Below are 20012 nucleotides of genomic sequence, written 5' to 3' on the forward strand. Positions count from 1 at the left end.
TACTGGCTCTGCTTGGTTTCAGTCCCAGAGTGATTCATCCTGAGACAAATGACTCACAGAACAGCGTGTTTGAGGGACTCTCCCTCTGTCTGTGAGCTACTGAGGAACAGAGCTCCCTTTCCCATATGCATGTCTTAGGCAGGATGCAGAAGTACAAAATAATACCATAGACATATGTTTGCAGGGACTGGAAGTACCAACAAGGATGGCAAAGAATAGAACATCCTATCAGGGGACTTTCTCTGAAAAAGACACCAGCTTAATTTACATGTGCCATATTTCAAATGATGACCACCATTTTATTCTCCACGCCATAAGATGCATAGTTTTTTATTTAATTGATATTACTGTTTTATAGTGTATCAAGTTCACACTAAGGCAAAAAATAATTCCAAATGGAAAAATTAATGATAGCTTATGACGTAGTAGGAATGGACCAGATTTCATATACTTAAAATTCTTCTCCTTACTTTTGGTGTACCATTTGATGTGCCTAAACAAAGCCTCTGCTGTGACCACAGTTGAGTTGAGGGTGTAAAAGTTATGTACGGAAGGAACTCACACAGTTGCCTGTGATTCTAGAACCTGGAATTTTTATATACCATTGTAGGGCATCCGTTAAGTTGTGCAAAAGTGACTTTCTCTGATGGTGCAAGTGAGGAGGAATGTTTCTGAGGTAGAGTGGCCTGGCTTATCTGAACCTGCATGCTGTTACTTATAATGTAACATATTGGATCATTATCAAGTGCTCACTTCATACTCCCTTCTGTGAAGGTTTTCCTTTACTCAATGCTGAGAAATATTTATGAAGCCAATTAAAATTTAGTACGTATGCATATCACATAGTATCAACTTTCTAAGCTCCTTGGCTGTGCAGCCACTAAGAAGTTCTTTACACACCAATCAGCATGCTGACTTCTTTTCCAGTAATGTCTTCTGGTTGCATACGTTGCTGCTACCCGCGGAATTTGGAGGCACAGGAGAAAAAAAAATCAGACGGAGTGCTGTACACTATTGATTCCAGCAATAATAACCACTAACTGTAAAATAACTTGCCCCTTTTGTTAATTGAAAAGTAGTAATATTATACTGATTGTTCTTGTGTTTACTTGATGATTAACAAAGGTACCCAGATCAGGAAAGTCATGGACCAAAAATTTAATGAAAATTAATCTTAAAAGAAGTGCTAAGGGAGACAGTTTATGGTTTGACTTTAATTTTCCAAAAGTGCCATTAGAGTGAAGATAGTAAAAGTTATTCATTTTTTGATAAGGGAGTGAAACAGAAACTATTGACCAGTTAACTTTACTTCTATCATGGAGTCATACAGCATGGGGACAGACCCTTCGGCCCAACTTATCTGTGCTATAGGAAAATGTTGGAAGCTGTTATGAAATAATTTATAGTAGGACACTTAAAATATGTTCAAGTCAATTGGGCAAAGTCAACTTGGTTGTGAAAACCAGATCATGTTTAACTAATTTATTTGAATTGTTTGAGAAAGTAACAATCACTGTGGACAAGGGATAACCAACAAATGTACTGTACCCAGATTTCCAGACAATATTTGTTACATCAAGAGCATTTGTGGAAAATAAAAGCTCATGGTGTAGATGAAAGCATTTTGGCATGGCTGGATGACTGACTGGTTAACAGAAGGCAGAAAGTTGACATGAATAGCCATTTTTCTGGTTGGCAAGATATCACAAGTGATGTGCCACTGGGATTGGTGCTGGAATTTATGTTGCTTACAGCACATTGATTGTTTGAAGGGATGAAAGTTATTGTGGCTAAATGTGCTGATGACACCAGGGTAACTTCTGAAGAGGACATAAGGGGACTACCCCATGACAAAGATTGATTAAGTGGGTGTGCAAATGAAGTATAATGTGGGAATTGAAATTGTCTATTTTAGCAGGAAGAATAGAAAGGAAGCATATTAATAAAATGGTGAGAGATGGTAGAGCAGTTGCAGTTAGCTAGAAGGCTGAATGCTGGCATATGGGACTGGACTAATTTAGAATATCTGGTTGGCATGGGTAAGTTGGACGAAAGGATCTATTACCACGCTGTGCATCTCAATGACTGTATGTACTAGTCCATGGTTCACAAAAGACCAGTATGCCACTACAGTTAGAAATTAGAAAACCTAATAGAGAGTTATCATTTTTTTGCAAAGTGAATTAAATACAAAGGTAGGGAGTTTGTGCTTGAGGTTTACAAGGAACTGGTGAAACCAAATCTGGAATACTATTTAAGGAGTTGGTCACTTTATTGAAGGAAGAATGTAAATGCGTTACAAGCAGTTCAGAGAAGGTTTACCAGACTGATACCTGAAAAAGATGTAGAGATAACACAGTGTGGAGCTAGAGGAACACAGCATGCCAGGCAGTGTCAGAGGAGCAGGAAAGTTTCCTACTCCTCTGATGCTGCCTGGCCTGCTGTGTTCCTCCAGCTCCACACTGTGTTATCTTTGAATCCAGTACCGGCAGTTCTTACTATCCCTGGAAAAGGTGATTGTCTTATGAGGAAAGGTAGGATAGGCTAGGCTTGTATCCTTCGGATTTTAGAAGAGAAAGAAGTGACTTGATTGAAAAATATACGATCTTGAGGGATCTTCAAAGAATGGATGTAAAGAGGATGTTTATTGGAGGAGCTGATTGATTGATAGACTGATTGTCATGTGTACCAAAATATAGTGAACAGCTACATTTACGAGTGGTAGAGGCAGATCACAGCCAGCAAAGGATGTATAGTTCAAAAAGACTTAGAGGCATTTAGGTTACATTGCAGATTACATTATTTGAGACTAGAGTCAATTCAACAGTTTGATAACGGCCAGAAAGAAGCTTTTTTTGGACCTGCTCATGCATGTGTTCAGGCTTCTGTAGCTAATGTTACTGTTTAAAAATAAAGAGTTGTCCATTTAAAACCGAGATGAAGTACAACTTTTTTTCTCACAGTGGATCATGAGTTTGTGGAACCCTCTTCGTGAAAAGGCAATAGAAGCAGAGCTTTTCAATACTTTTAAGGCAGAGCTGGACAGGTTCTTGGTAATTGGGGTGAGGGGGGGTGAGGTGCGGTGTGAAAGGTTATCCGGGATAGGCGAGAATGTGGACTTGTGGTTAGAATCATGACAGCCATTATCTTATTAAGTGGCAGCCAGGCATAAGATGTCCCATGACTGAATAGCCCTTGTTTATGTGTTTGTATGATGTAACAGATTATGCAATCATGACTCAAGGTAACACTCAGAGAGGAAGTCTGAGATGGATGTTAATAGAGAAGTAGTATTCTTCATGAGATGTTAAGAATGTATTTGCACAATATAAATGTAAATAAAGAATTGGAATTACTTCACCTTGACAACATCCAGATTACTGGTGGAGTACTGCAGCTGAGGATAACCATCCACTTCTGTACTATCGGCAAAAGGGATAAACTGAATGTTATGGACGAGACCAAACCACCTCAAAATGTATGCAAATAATCAAGACCCTAACTTCTTATTTTATAGCAAAGTGTAAGGCATTGCATTCCATCTGCAATACGATTGGTCAAACTACTCGATTTTAAGCAAAACACACTTTATTTTTGCACTACTGTTAAAATACTGACAAAATAAAAATAAAAAAGAAGAATCGGATTAACTGCAACTGTATTGAAATGCTTAGCAAAATAATATATTAACTCCTACTAACTAATGGTTCTACTATAGGAATTAGATTAGATTCCCTACAGTGTGGAAACAGGCCCTTCGGCCCAACAAGTCCACACCGCCCTTTGGAGCATCCCACCCAGACCCATTCCCCCTATAACCCACACACCCCTGAACACTACGGGCAATTTTAGCATGACCAATCCACCTAGCCTGCACATCTTTGGACTGTGGGAGGAAACCGGAGCACCCGGAGGAAACCCACGCAGGCACGGGGAGAATGTGCAAACTCCACACAGACAGTCGCCCGAGGCTGGAATCGAACCCGGGTCCCTGGCGCTGTGAGGCTGCAGTGCTAACCACTGAGCCACCGTGCTGCCCCATACCTTTGGCAAAGGCAAATTTGGTAAACTATGTTGCTCCACATGCAATTCTAGCAGCAGAAAGCTGTAACAGAGAGAGAAATAAGAGCTTCCACATCAAGCTTCAAGACTCCAGCAACTTCAGAAAGCTAAAACTAAAAATCATGAGATAACAAGGTGTGGAGCTGGATGAACACAGCAGGCCAAGCAGCATTATAGGAGTAGGAGAGCCGACGTTTCGGGCCTAGACCCTTCTTCAGAATCCTACTATCACTAAAAATCATGGTTCTGTGGGTGCTTGACACCATCCATTCAGGCTATTTCTGTTGTTTCAACTTCAAAAAAAAACCCAAGGTCTCAGAAGTAGTTTACTCTATTTACTTTGAACAGATTGTTCATCATGTCAATCTCAACTTTACTTCATTAAAAAAAGGACAAAATATGCCTCTTAAAGCCATAGTATCATCGAACCAAGCCTTAGAATAAAGACAGACAGACCATGGTGCACACCTCCACTCCCTGGTTAACCCCATCTCAATCAAAGGGCTCAGGTGTTAGCTGGTATAAATTGAACAGTATTAAGTTGGCAGGCAGGAGGGGTACAACAGTTAGCACCAATGTAGCTAGATTGGCAAAGCAAAATTTTTCCAGGGTTCCTAATCTGGATAACTTCAGTAAATTCTCATAAAATATAAGTATGTTGACTTTGAATAATAGTTCTGTTGCCTGTGTCAAGGCTTAGTCCTGAATAACACCATCTGGTCAATGTACAGAGGGATAACTGTTTAGTAAATTAATCAACATCTAAACATAGGAGACAAATTATAAGAGTAGGTGTAAAGATCATGCAGTATGGTTGCATACAGGTAGGCATCTTGAAATAATGTTTGAATGACAGGAATATAGACACTGAGGGCAGAATGATTCCAATTCCCCTCTTCAGTGTCAGCAGTGATTAGTGAAGAGAGTGGAAATGTTGCTGCGTGGCACTATACTGTGTCCGTGTTATGCTTACAGCATGTACCAGCAGCTTGCTTGGCAACCACCCTGTATGTGCTTCAACCAAATCCCTACATCTCAAAGTCTGAGGGAAGCACTGTACAGTCAAGCCAAGGGAAACTGCCATCAATCAGGGGATCTTGCTCGAGTTAGTCAATCTCAGTGCAGTCGATTGGCCACTTGGGGTTATTAGGATCAAGGACTCTGGATCATTACAAATCAGGGAAGGGGCCACAGTCAGTGCTATAGGTCTAGTGCAATCACTCTGAAGATTAATTGCAAATCATTCTGCACAAAGTTCAGTCAGAGTCACTCATCAGTCAGAGTTAGTCTTACCTGTCAGTCAGGGGTGCCAGCCACAGTCAGTCCTGCATATCTGTTCACTCAAATTCAAGGCATGTTATAATGGACCACATCTGTGATAAAGATGGGAAGGTAAATTACGGGAATGGAGACAACGTGCTGGGATGAAGAGAGGTCAGTATTTGTGAATGGGAGTAACTCAACCTTAATATGGGAGACAGCAGTACATTGAAAGATATGAATTACTGTTGGATGGGTTTGTTATTAACAGTCACCACCATTCTGGCTTTGAAGAGGAGACAGTACACCATGATCGCCAGCAAGGCTAAGCTGTGCCCAGGGCTCAGAAGATGAAGACTTAAAGAATTGAGTGGAAATATGAAGAAACTCAGAACTATTGGGAGTACAAGGAAGAAAGGAAAATGAAGGATTCAGAGGCCACCTGGATAAAAAAGATTGAGCCTGTGACTCACTCTGTGAAGCACAGCCCACATTGTCATCTTAATCACAAATGTGCAATGGAAATGAAAAATAGCTGCCACCACCATGAGAGGAGTAAGTACTTTTCTACCTGATAACATACGCTCTACTTGAGAGTGGCATGAAGCCCTTCAAGGGGAAATTGTATTAATTAGGCACCTACACAGCACAGTTAAAGACATCTGTAATCATAGAATGCTGTATGTGAAATTCATGCTGTGTCCACTATATTGGGTGCAAATTCTGGGCACAAGCAATCTTGGCAATATCATTGAGTATTACAAATTGATCATTGTCATCTCAGTGAAGCGAAGTGTTCACGGGCATCTTTCAAAGAGTCACCAGTGGGACACAATTCACAAAGACGATCTAAGGTCTGATAGGCTGAGCAAAGAGAATCTCCTGCTGTGTTTGTGCAACATGGTTGTGCTGCATATTCCTGAATAATATATCTTATTCGGTCCTAATGAAGAGTGTAATCCTGAAATGTCAATTTTCCTGCTTCTCTAAACTGCTTGACCTGCTGTGTTCCTCTAGCTCCATACCATATTGAAGTATATTGCCACCATTGATGAGGATGTCTTGGGTAATGTTCCCTCCAAGCTGCGCAACCACACCACTACTGCAAAGATCCATGCATATTGATTGCAGTACCGACCCATTGACTTCTGCTTTGGGAAATTGATGCTGCATATGGACCATAGAGGTCTGCACACTGAGAAAAGATGTTAGAGGGAGCAGTGGTCCTTGGACAACTTAACACACTGTGTTGCTATTTTTGATTTCCATTAACACATTATGTTGTATGATAGATTGAGACTTGTGTACTGAATGGGTGTGTGACAGCCAGCAAGGTGACTGCTGTGCTTCATTTCTATGCAACAGGCTGTTTCTAAGGATCCAGTGGGGACTGGCATGGCATCTCTCAATCCTTCACACAAAAATGCATGAAGGCTATTTCTGGGTGCAATTTGTGAGCGATTATACTGCTTCAGCTTGTTTGCCCATGACTAGGTCAGTTCTAGAGTCCAGGCAGGAGGTTTTGCCAACATAGCTGGCTTCCTCCGGGTGTAGAGCATCATAGAGTGTGCACATGTTCCATTGAGTGCACTATATCATACATGGCTGATCTCCCCAACAGAAAAGAGTTCCATTCCATCAATGTGCAATCTATATTCATCAGTAATACTTTTCAGTGGTCTGTGCCAGGTACCCTGGAAATGGTAATGATACCTGTATCCTTAAGGTCGCTTAGAATCATGCTTCACTTCAAGAGTCAAATGCCTTACAAGGATCGTTACTAGCAGGCAAGGGCTTCCCTCTCCAACAGTGACTATGGCTGCCATTTTACAACCCCTTGTCTGAGCTGAACATAGATCCAATACAACCCATTTTTCAGCTATTGTTGAGCAGATGTTAGACCACCTAATAATGAGAGTTCGCTGTTTGGAACAGTATCCAGTGCCTTGCAACACTCTCTAGGCAGAATGTACCACATAATCCTTGCATGCTGTGCTCTGCATATAGGTGAGTTGATGGAGGCTGACAAGCTGGGAGCGCAGCAGCAGTCTTCTGAGGAGGAAGCTGAAGATATTGAGCTGGAGGAACATCACCTTCAGCATAATAAAGCGGTGCAGCATTGAGCACAACAAACTGGAGGAAGGGTCTAGGCCCGAAACATCAGCCTTCGGCTCCTCTGATGCTGTTTGGCCTGCTGTGTTCATCCAGCTCTACACCTTGTTATCTCAGATTCTCTAGCATCTGCAGTTCCTGCTATCTCCAGAACTTAATTGATACCCATTTCCAATAAATCTGAATTGGATGAAGTGATCATCCATTGACTGTAAATTTGTTGCTGTTCAAAAGGCAAACAGCCCCTGTTCATTTTCAGAAGCGAATACAGTTTTGTTTTAGGATTTGTTTTTCTTTGCTTTTTCTGTTCCTCATTACAACGTTGTCAACTGGTTAAAGGCTTTCCAACCTGTGATTCTCCCTCAATGAACACTGACATAATGTTATACTATTAGAAGAAGACAGGGCTCTAATATGATCTGATTCTCAGGATATGAATTGTTTGATTCTTGTAGAAACGGTTGCAATGACAGTTGATTATGTGAAGTAGCAATACGTTCATGAATGTACGCTTTTCTTTCAATGAAATGTCATCCTTGCTGCATATATGGCCTCAGAAACTCATTTTTAAAAATTTTGCTCCAGTTATGTGTACTATGAGAAGCTACTTTTGGCTTGCAGCAATTGATTTGCTACACAGCTGGGTTTTAAATAGCAGCAGAAATCCTAAAGTTCCTGCAGTAAGAAGTACTTCTGCTGAACGTTTGGAGGCAGGCGCACCATAGAGGCATAATGTGTAGATACGCTGGTGAGCAGCAGAGAATTAAGAGAAATAACTCACTCAAGCTCAGAGAGAAATCCTCCATGAAATCCCAAAAATTGACACTTAATTGATTTTTTTGGCAAAGTCTTCGCACTTAGATTCCCTTTAAAAAAGTAAAATTATATGTAAGATAAAGTATTTTCTGAAGTGAAAAGAAAAAAAGAAACTTGACACAGCGCACCACAGCAGTCCTTAGATGCTAGTTTCTGCATCCCTTATAGCCATCCTTCCATTCAAGGCCAGAAAGATTAAGTAATTGACTTTCTATGCAAAAGTTTGGAGTCAGAGCACAGTGTTATGGCTCGTACAATTTCTACCACACTGTAAATTCACTAGCAGAACAGGCAAGTGAAAAGTCTGGACTGTAATGCTTTTCTTCATTTCAAAGCTAGCATTTATTTGTGTTGAGTTGCTATTTCACTGAAGGTCTGCATGTAAGTGGATGGACCTGCTGGTTGTCGATTTAGTTGGCTGTCAGTAGATGAGCTTGGGAAAGTCCTTGTGTGCCATGTATGTACTTTTGCCATTTATCATAAAGACATAATCCTCCCCCAACATTGGCCATATGTGAAGTTGCACTGCCAGTAATGATTTGTACCTAATTACGCTGCTTGCCCACAAGTAGGTTCTTACTTAAAATAACTGGTAAGCATGTGACTACTTTTTATTTTGCATTTTGGTAATTTTGCAAAACTACGAATAAACAGAATACCTCGAAACATTTCATTAATGTTAACATCACTTGTATAATAAGAGAATGAAACATTGATAGACTGTTTGATAGTAGTAGGCATGTTTCTACAACAAGTGAATTCATAACCTGAGGCCTTTAATCTTCAAGAGTGTTGCGTTGTGTAGTTGATATGTAACACTTAACAATTTCTACTGGAAACACAGCTGGAATTTTCCAATTTTAACTATGTATCATTAAACATAGACCAGGTGGCTTATAACAAAAACAAGCCACAAGTAAGTAACCATACTGAATGTAATGTTTGATGCATTTTACTGGAGGTTTCATTTAAGTATTAACTTGTTACTACACAATTTTGTTACTATGTGGCACTATCTATTTTCTGGCCTGCATCAGAAATCAATCAGAATCAAAGAATACTCTTTTGAAAATCAACGTTTAGATTGCTAGGCATTGGTTAATATTTAGGTGGCTATGAATGTGTATACAGCTAAATGTGTTTTATCAACTTTCAGCAGTCTTTTTCCATTGTTTTATTTTGATAGTTTTCTCTTGCTGTTTAGAATCTCAGGAGTATTTGTGCCAATTATGTATTTTTTAAAATTCTGACCAACTAACTTTATGAGATCAATGGATTTTCCTTTCGGAATTACCCTTACTGAGATTTTTGGAAAAAGAAGATGCCTGGCAGGTCATGCTGTACAAGATTTATGGTGTGACAATTTGCCTGAGAAGAACATTCCACACTTTGACAGAAGACAAACTCCTCTTCTCATATCTTTGTGTCTTTAAATGAGCCTTAAGCCTTGTAAAACAAATAGAAATTGGTTCAAAAGAAATGGAAAATCAAAAATAAAAATGCACCAAACAGAACAGAGCAAGGAAAAAAATTATTAAATAAATTAAGTTAATAAATAAGATGCAGATATGATCAGTACGGTTTTAATTAAGGGTATTTCAAACGCAAAGTTTCCAATGATTCTTCTTTAGGTGAGGGTAGGGTTCAGGGAAAATAGTTGACAGCACTATTTACCAGGTGTGAGAAATTGCAAACATGTGCAATTCATATCAATTTTTTTAAACTTACAAAGATTCGCATTCAGCAGGAATGAGAACAACCAAATATGGTTCAGTTCAAACAAAAAGGGCAGCAATAAGTGCCAGACACATCTCCACAGTTTTCAGATTCTTAGAAGTTCATCACGCATCTTCAGACTGATTAGAGAGTAAAAAGGGGATTATGCATGGAGGGAGTGGGCATTGCTAAACTATTAAATTAATACTTTGCATCTGTTTTTGCTAAGAAAGAAATGTTGCCCAGATAATAACAAAACAACAGGTAGGCCAGACTCTTGAAGGGTTTAAAAATTGATTGAGTGGAGTTCTTGGAGAAGCTGTTTATAGTTCAAGTTGATTAGACCAAAGGACTGAATGTGATGCACCTAAGGATACTGAAGGAAGTGAGATTGGAAACTGCAGAGACACTGGTCATATTTTTACAATTTTACTGAAGTCAGAAGTGGTGCCAGAGGAATGACGAATTGCAAATGCTCCAAGCTTGTTCAAAAACTAGTGTAAATATAAGAACAGCAACTGCAAGCCAGTCGGTGTAACCTCAGTGTTTGCAAAACTTTAAGAAATGATTCCTTGGGACAAAATTAATAGTTGGACAAATACAAATTAATTTCAGAAAACCGGCAGTAATTTTTTGACTGCAAGTCATGTTTAATCAACTAGCATGAGATTTTTGTTGACAAGGCAATATGAGGGCAATGCCATTTATTTGTTTTAAATGGATTTCCAAAAGGCATTTGATAAAGTATTGCAGAGACTTGTGAATAAAGTTAGAAATTAGGGCATAAAATAAATTGTAGCAATTAAAATACAAACTTAACTGAGTGACAGGAAACAAAGAGTTGTGGTGAATGGTTGTTTCTTAGTTCAGAGGAAGACTTAGAACACAGTTCCTTAATGATAGATCTTAGGACCCTTGTTCTGAGAAATATTATTGGCATGGACCTTGGTGTTTACAACAGAATTTGAAAATTTCTGGATGATACAAAACTTTGGAAGTATTGAGAACCTTAAGGAAAATAGTGTAGAATTTCAAAAAGGCATAGACAGGTTTGTCAAAGGGGACAAGTGGGACATGAAATTTAATGCAGAGAAGTGTGAAGTTATTCATTCTGGTAGAAAAAGTGCAGAGATAATGTAAAAAATAAATGATACATTGCTTCAAGGGTTGTAAGAGTAAAAAGACCCAAAAAAAATTGTACCATACCATACCATACTCTTTATTGAAGCATTGTATCTAGTTCCGTGCATCACACTTTCGGAAAATTGTAAAAGGACTGGAGAGATTGCAGAAAACCTTCACATGACTGATTGAAGCCATGAAGCATTTAAGTTACGGAGTAAGTTTGGAGATGTTGGGGCTGCTCTCCTAAGAGAAGGTCGAGAGAAGATTTGGTAGATTATTCAAACATGATCGAGGACGAGAGGGTACAATGTATCGGTAATTATGAAAAGAAGCAATGGTGAGACAATGATACACTTTCTCATGCAACATATATTTTTGCACTACCAGGAAATTTGATGGAGGCAGGGTCAAATACGACTTATCTGAAAAATGAGCAAGGCTATGGGGAAGAGGCTGAGGAGTAACTCTAGTGAATTGGCCCTTTTAAAAGGCCAGCATAGCCATGAATGGCTGGTCATCTCCTGTACTGTAACCATTCTGTGCTTAATTTTCCATTAACAGAATGCAAAACAAAATTTGGCTACTTCGACAGACACCTAGGTTTGTGTACAAACAGAATGATCAACCAGTAAAGATATATTCTGCAGATTATGATAACTGAATACGTTTTGTTTATTGAATTTGGGGTGGAGGTTTAAGCAGGTTAATTTCTATCCTAGTGAGGGAAGGTAACTATAATCCCATTCTCTCATTAGAGAGAGACAAGATGGTTTAACCTTTAGGTCAGTACACACCATGCAGAGGGTACGGTTGATAAGGCAGAACCTTCATGATAATGATAAACTCAGCTGATGCAGGAATTGAACGCGCACTGTTAATGAAGTGGAATGGCATGCATTGATTGCACATGAAACTTCTAATGGAGTTGCCTGGCATCCAATTTTGTGTGTTATGGTCCTGTGCAGAAGTAATATTACGATGCTAACTCACACTCGTTAGGTGTATGAAACTTTGAGTAGATTGTGATGCATACCTTGATGGTAATTTGTGCCTTTTAAGTACAGTGTCAAAATGTTGAAACTTGTAAAATCCTGGCAGGAATAGAGCTTGCTGTCTGCCTGTCCATAGGATTTGGGTTTTCACCTGTGCATACAGTCTAATTCACTAAAAAGAAAGTAGTTACATGAGAAAACCCATCTTAGCCCGAATGGAACTATCTCCCCTATTAAACCCATGTCCACACCATCTCAGAAAGCACTTTATTTATGTTTTCCATCCTGTACATGGCCTGGTCAGCCTAGAACTTTGTACTTTGTGAATAGAATTTAATATCGTTGATATAAATTATGTCCAGAGCTGGAAAACCAGCAAGAATCTTGTATCAGTGATAATGGGAACTGCAGATGCTGGAGAATCCAAGATAACAAAGTGTGGAGCTGGATGAACACAGCAGGCCAAGCAGCATGCTGCTTGGCCTGCTGTGTTCGTCCAGCTCCACACTTCGTTATCTAAGAATCTTGTATCATCTACTTTTGGAAAGATCTACTAATTTCAATGCCAATGAGGAATTTAACTACAGCAGTGGGCCTTCACCAGGATCAAGATTACCATCGACCTCTGAGTCAATATTAGTAGCGAGGGGGTGAGATCCTTAAGTGTGCATTTATTCTACACCTAATACCCTTTTTAAGGGCCAATGGTAGTAGCCCGGTACATTGATTCACAGCTTTATTTCCCCAGACTTAAATCATAAACAGGACAGTATATTACAATGTGTAAAGATCTCTGAAGTCTGGAAAAATCCATATAATATTTAATTTTCTCAAATTAGATGTTGACAAATCTTCCCTTGCTGTGAGTAAAGAAAAATCATTCTCCTTTTCGAGAACCAGTCTGTGCTCAAAATTAACATCGAGTTATTTTGACATCCTTGCTGAGAATGCCACAAATTTGCAATCATTCATTCCCTTTCGGTCATAGTTGTATGACAGTACTTCAATACGATGACTATTAAGTTCTTTTTCACTTTTGTTATATCATGTTTCACAGGTTCAAAAGGTAAAAATGATGCCTGATGATTAATTATGTATGGTTATGTTGGAGTTCCCATTATCTTCCAAGACAGGGTAACACCGTACTGTCTGGCCAATACAACAGCAAACAGTCAGCCCATGAAATACCAACCACTGTAATAATGATTAAGTGAAGATGCAGGAAAGTTAAAAATGCTATAACATTGTAATTTGCCTGCTTTGATGATAGGAAACTAGGTTAGCAACCGAGGCATTACAGGCTTCAACTTAGAGTCAAATTTATTGTCAAATGTGATGATTCTTAGATTCTGGGATACTCAAATAAAACTTACCTGCAATGACGGGAATTCAATCTACTCTTGTAATTGTGGACACAAATTATCTTGTACTGTGGTATGAATGTCTGCCTCCTATGTTTGTGGTAACATGCAACTCCGTGTAGTTCTTCATATAGTAATGCAAGTTTAGCAGAGTTTGGGGAATTAAATCCAATTACCAGGTATTTCTTTCTCAAGAAATATGTTTATTTTTCCTAGGTGTGATTGGGGCTGATGTAAAGGGTTCCAACTTGCCATGTGAGAACGAGCCAATTACATCAAGACTAGCTATCATCTGTGGAACATCCACTTGCCACATGGGGGTAAGAACTTTCAACAATGTTTCAAACTGAAAGACAGTAATTCTTCAATACTTTAAATGAGTAGTGCAGTATATAAATTGTTATTGAAACAGTAAAAGAGACAACAATGGCCCAAATATCCCATTTTAATTATTACCAAATTGCCCAATTCAAGTAAATTGAAATTATTTTATGGTTGGGATTAGAAACTGAGGTTTGGGAGTGGTGATTACAGGCATGTTACAGGAGAAATGTTGATGATAGGTGTCTGTTCTGTTTCTTAGACTGGGATCGCAAAATTTTATTTAAAAAATTAAATGCAGTTAAATTTAATCCCCAAATGGATGCTCATGTCTGTAATGGGGTCAGCCAGGTGGACCTCATAGAATATGAGTTCCCTGATTGGGGCTATTAATCTGATCTAATCAGGAGGCTGTGGCTGACTGATATAAACAGGAGTGTTGGAGGTTTTTTTTCACTCTGTGAGCTGGTTCTGAGGAAGCTGGATCAGTGTCAAGGACTCTCCATGTGTAAATAAAGGGTTACTAGTAACAGGATACTGGTTTTTGTGAAGTTATTTCAGCATCTGTGAAATATAAAATATTTTATGTTGGGATCTTCAATTCATAGTGTGCCCATGCTTGCAAGGTAGTTATTTACGTTGTACAAAACACGCAGGTGCTGGCTTCCTATTAATGCCGTAGCTGAAATTCGACAGAATTGGAAGTTAATTGAGCAGGATAATCAGGTCTCAATGATGTTGGAAATAGAAGTAGATTGAGTCTTAAAATGCAAGCACAGATCAGTTTGCTCCTTTCCTGACCCCACTCCCAGTATCACCCATTTTGTAAATAGGTAGGTTTGGGCCTAGTAATACCACCTTCAATCTCAAGGGGAGCAGTCAGTCAGACATGTTAGAAGCCTTATTAAGAGTAGGTAATGGAGACTGTCTGGGATTTTCCTTTGCAAATACCACTGATCAGGAACCCAATTGCAGGACAGGGTACCAGCGCTCTAAGTAGACGCACAGTTCTACTCAACCTGCTTAGAAAAGGTTACATCCAAGGACCACCTGTGGAATAGCTGTCCCCCAAACTAATGGTCACTCTGCATATTCTGTTATCACCTTTTTGAAGAAGTGACTGAAATGGCACCTTCTTGATGTTGAAGAGCTCATCTTGTTATTTACCATTTATTGCAATAGTTACTCCTCTGTAGCTGGAAGGTCTCAGACTGGCTGCCCAGCTTTGAGTGGCTGTGAACCTGTCTCCATGCCAATCAACAGGATGCCCTGATCAAAGTACCAAAAAGTAACTGGTGGCCCCAGGGATGGTTAAAGAATGAGAAATGGTCCTGGTTTGTGTTTAGTGTCCAAAAAGTGAAAATTGAGCGGATGGTGCCACATTTCAGCATTGCAAAAAGAATTTTCATGATATAATAGATTACCGTTTGAGCTGAAAATAATACCTCATTGCCTATTAAAATTTGTTGATCCCAGTTCTACAGAATTTTGGCTTGGGTTTGCATTGGGAATAACCATGAATCTAATAACTTTCACTATTCTTCTGGAGAAAAGTGGGGAGCAGCCTCCAGTATCTGCGCACGTATGTTTAAAAGCAGAAATCAGAGGCATCTGATGCTGCACAGAATGTGCATTAGAATTCTTTGCTGATGTGTTGACAATGTACTGAAATGCTTATAGTGATGTGAACTTGGGGTACTTGTGCTCTTGTACAAAGTTGACTAAGTTTATGAGTACCATGCAAGTACAGAAACATTCATGCTGAACAAGGCATTTCAATGATGAGTTGTCTAGTGAAATGGCATTTTTGCAAAACATCATCATGTCTCTGAAAGTCTTTGTATTATTTTGAGAGTAGATTGTGGTTAGTAGTTTATTCTCATTTACTGCTGTCACCTGTCAAATTGAAATCACTCTTGATTGTAGGATAGACTTTAACTGAGACTTCTAATGTTACATATTCAGAATTCCAAAATGCAGCAATTCAAGGTGGTCATGTTTTGTTTCAAAATGCCCAATGGTAATGATGATAAAAGTTTGGAATTAATCTCCTGCAATGAGAGACCAATCTGATCAAGCTGGTGGATATTTTTAATGTGCTATGACATACCTCTGGAGCAGCCGGAACCTGACTCAAAGGTTAGGTCACTTCCACAGTACCCACAAGAGCTCTTGATTGTGCTGATAGATATGTCCTCATCAACCTGTTCAGAAATGTTGATACATATCTCTGGATCAGGTAGGACTTGATATATAGGCCTCCAGTTTGATCAGCTTCAGATGTGCAATGCTTTAATGCATCACCAAGAATAACACCTCTATGGAGAGGAACTTTATATGAATTGGCTGATCTACAACATTGTGGGAACACAAATAAAATTCTGTACTCACTGATATAACAGTTATTCAACAAATGATAAAGTATTAATTGACGAGCACTGGTATTGGAATTTTACTGAGATTCATTAACAAATCTTGTGATGTTAGAGCTCAATAAATCTGTGCACTTGAGTATTTCTTAATGCTTTTTATTTCGGATGTTAGCACATTACTCTTTAATGCTATACATTTGATGGATTGTTGAGAATTTAGGTGTTTTCCCAAATAATGGAGCACACTCAAATTATCTGACCATGGTAAATTAGTATGCTTGCTATGCACAACTGCACCCTAATACTAATTGACAAGTACATTGCAAAACAGTTTTCAGTGCACATTGCAAAACAGTTTTCAGTGCAAGTGACTGTAAAGTAAGATATGGTTTCCTCTTTTAACTAAATTAAGAATTTATCCCATCTTCACCATAAAGAATATTCAGAGAGCAGAGCAATTGTTTATGACAGTTGGACATTGACTTTAAAACCATAGTTTCTGGGTGAAAATCAGCCCAGTAAGCAGCATTAAAATTGCAATGCTGCTAACCATCAGAAGTAAATAATGTGCTGTATTTTACACCCCTGCACAGACTGGTTTCAAAAGTGGGGATGGGCCTTCTAAAACCCAGCCTGTCTGCCCCTGACCTGCCTAATATTCTAAAGGCAGCTACTGAGGCAGTTAAGTTGCCAATTGATGGCTTGCTAAGGGTCTCAATGCATAGCTGCTTGTATTTTAGCTGCAGCTGAGTGGATCCCACACCATGCAGAAAACCCAATGGCTTAGTTAGTTTCTATCAGGAGAGTGAGTGAGGGCAATAGCGACTCTCCTTTGGGACTTCCTTGGCCTTACAGGAAGACCTGTCATTCCAGAGATGACAACTCCACCCGACATTGCTGGAGCTACAGAGTTGCCAGTCATCTGTTTCAGTGATGGCTTACAAAACATTCAGGGAGACATTGTTGCTTCTTTCTGGAAGGATAATGGCTGCTTCATTTCCATTACAGTGTGGTCTTGAAGCTCACAAACAATTTTGTCCCAAGAGAATGCAATTAAAGTCACAAGTGGCCAACTACCTTGTACAGTGTTACAGTTGTTCTCAGTGAAATCAAAACAGTGTTGTTGCTGACACTGGATACCAGAAGTAAAGAATTTAAAAGTGTATGTCATTCTCAAATTGTGCCAAAACGTGTGAAAGTGCTTCATACAACCTATATCTTTCGAGTGTTGTCACTTTGGTATTTTAGGCAGAATTAGCAAGTTGCAGTTTGCTCAATTTGCACATGAAATATGGGTGGTGTCAGTCACAGCAAGAAGGTAGCATTCACTGACATAACTAACTATCTACTTTCTGAAGGCAACATGGATACAGTCTTGAAATATAATTTTCAAAATTAAAATCATGATCCTGCAGTTCAACCTATAATCTGTTAGTTGCAACATTACTTGCCAGGAAAATGGGCTTGATCTTGAATGAAAGGAAATTAAACTAGCTACCTTAGTGTAAGTGATGATTTGCCTGTAGATTAAAAATTACAGTTCATCCTAATGTCCTAGGTTTTCAAGACTTAGAATTACCAGAGACTGGATAAAAGGCCGAAGATGTACGCTGAGACCCTGCAAAAATCCTGATGCACTGACTTCTTTGGGACTTACCCAGCAAGTTTGAATTTCCAACAGGCAATTCCCTTGTTCCCTAGGACCCTCTGCAAATCCAGATTTGGAATCTGAAATGACGACAGTTGTGAATTACTCACATGGGTAGTGACACAAAGTTTAACACAAAGCTCCTAGTTTACTTCCTGGATAACTACAGATTATGCCCTCAACCACCTAACTACTCACCATCTTGCCTGACTGCCCCCCATCCAATCTGACTAGTCTCCAACTTGACTAACCCTGGAGCTGATCACTTCTCCTGTCCCAACTCGGCTACCCTTTGACCAATCTATCTACTCTTTAACCTTATCAACCCGCTACCATATTAACTTGCTTCCTCACCCATCTGCCACCCTACCTATTAACCGCAACTAACCTACCCATTTATCCACTTGTTTCACACATCCACCCACCTTGCCACTGTATCCATTCTCTCATTCATCCATTCGCTAACACTCTCCACTGCCTATTCACTAACATTCACGATGGGCATTTAAACTTACCTCGTGGCAACTACAGCAGTAAAAAGGAGATAGGTCTAGTCTTCCCTCTGATGCCAAAGTATGGAGATGAAGTTTTCATGGGGCTGTACACTCCACATCTCTGTAGAGGCCAAGCTTGGTAGCCTGAGGCAGAAATGTTGACCACCACTGGGTTGTGTTTGAGCAGAGTAACTATCCAGTGGTAATTTGGCCATGTTAATGTTGTGCATTGATTCATCACATTTCATATTATCATTGGAAATACAGTTTGTAGTCAAAGAAAGGTTTTAAGTACATGATAGATCTAAGAGTGGATGAGAGAGTTTCAGTGTTGCACTTAGAAACAAGATGGTTATGTCAGTGCAAGTTCTGAAATTATTCTGTGTCGCAGTACAACTCTAAAATTTGAGTTTTGGAATAATAAATCTCCAGTGTCAGTGTGATTCCCAAATATTCCAGCCAGCAACAGAGTGGCTATGCGTGTTGCTGACTGATTTAAATTGCCTATTACCATTTTATGCCAAAGCCTTTGCATCTTCTCGACTTGGCTCGAGCAGAGATCTTGCATGGAATAGATCGCCAAGTGGCAATTAATGTTCGGGTGGAACTGTGTACCCTTTTGTTATGAACTGAAGAAGTACACCTTGCAACAGTCGGAAGTTCCAGCTTCACGCTTTCATCCCACGCATATACAAAAACAGGAGCTCCACAGGGTGCTGAGGAGTATCATCATATTCCGTATTGGAAGATTTAGGCCATTGTGCATTGTAAAACTGCGCTGTGCCTCAGCAATGCTGCTCACCTGCAGACACGAAAGAATACCCATATAATGATGTAATGTTATCATACTATTTGTTATGACTGAATTTCTGACTCTGAAGTTTTGCAGCCTAAGTGCTATAAATCAAACCATCTTCTTTCAGCAGTGGGTGGAACCAAAATCATAACAGTTATTTTGATTATTAACTTACACAGCTCTATATAAGAAACTTACCTGGCATGGGATGGGGTGCAACAATTATTTCATTCTATGGGGATAGAGAACTGGCTGGGCAACAGGAGACAGAGAGTTGTAGTGGAAGGGAGTTTCACAGGGATCTGTGTTGGGACCGCTGTTGTTTGTGATATACATAAGTGATCCGGAGGATAGTATAAATGGCCTGATTAGCAAGTTTGCAGGTGACACTAAGATTGGTGGAGTAGCATACAGTGAAGGGGACTGTCGGAGAATACAGCAGAATATAGATAGATTGGCGAGTTGGATGGAGAAATGGCAGATGGAGTTCAATCCAGGCAAATGTGAGGTAATGCATTTCGGAAGATCCAATTCAAGAGCGAACTATACGGTAAATGGAAAAGCCCTGGGGAAAATTGACGCACAGACAGATCTGGGTGTTCAGGTCCATTGTACCCTGAAGGTGGCAACGCAGGTCCATAGAGTGGTCAAGAAGGGATATGGCATGCTTTCATTCATCAGACAGGGTATTGAGTATAACAGTTGGCAGTTCATGTTGCAGTTGTATAGGATTTTGATTTGACCACATTTGAAATACTGCATTCAGTTCTGGTTGCCACATTACCAAAAGGATGTGGATGCAGAGGAGGTTCATCAGGATTTTGCCTGGTATGGAGGGCGCTAGCTATGAAGAGAGATTGAGTAGATTAGGATTACTTACATTAGAAAGGTGGAGGTTGAGGGGGGACCTGATTGAGGTCTACAAAATCATGAGAGG

General features: G+C 39.6%; 1 protein-coding gene across 6 annotated transcripts in view; it reads left to right on the plus strand.

Moving 5' to 3' along the window:
• fggy (FGGY carbohydrate kinase domain containing) overlaps positions 1–20012 on the plus strand; it is a 490678-nt gene that overhangs the window by 343200 nt on the left and 127466 nt on the right. For all 6 annotated transcript variants that reach the window (XM_048538754.2, XM_048538757.2, XM_048538755.2 and 3 more), the window contains one exon: positions 13661–13764. In XM_048538754.2, the coding sequence (XP_048394711.1) occupies positions 13661–13764 (104 nt within the window). The remainder of the gene's footprint in view (positions 1–13660; positions 13765–20012) is intronic.

The sequence above is a fragment of the Stegostoma tigrinum genome, chromosome 8, assembly GCF_030684315.1.
Source record: "Stegostoma tigrinum isolate sSteTig4 chromosome 8, sSteTig4.hap1, whole genome shotgun sequence".
In the NCBI taxonomy this organism is placed as follows: Eukaryota; Metazoa; Chordata; class Chondrichthyes; order Orectolobiformes; family Stegostomatidae; genus Stegostoma; species Stegostoma tigrinum.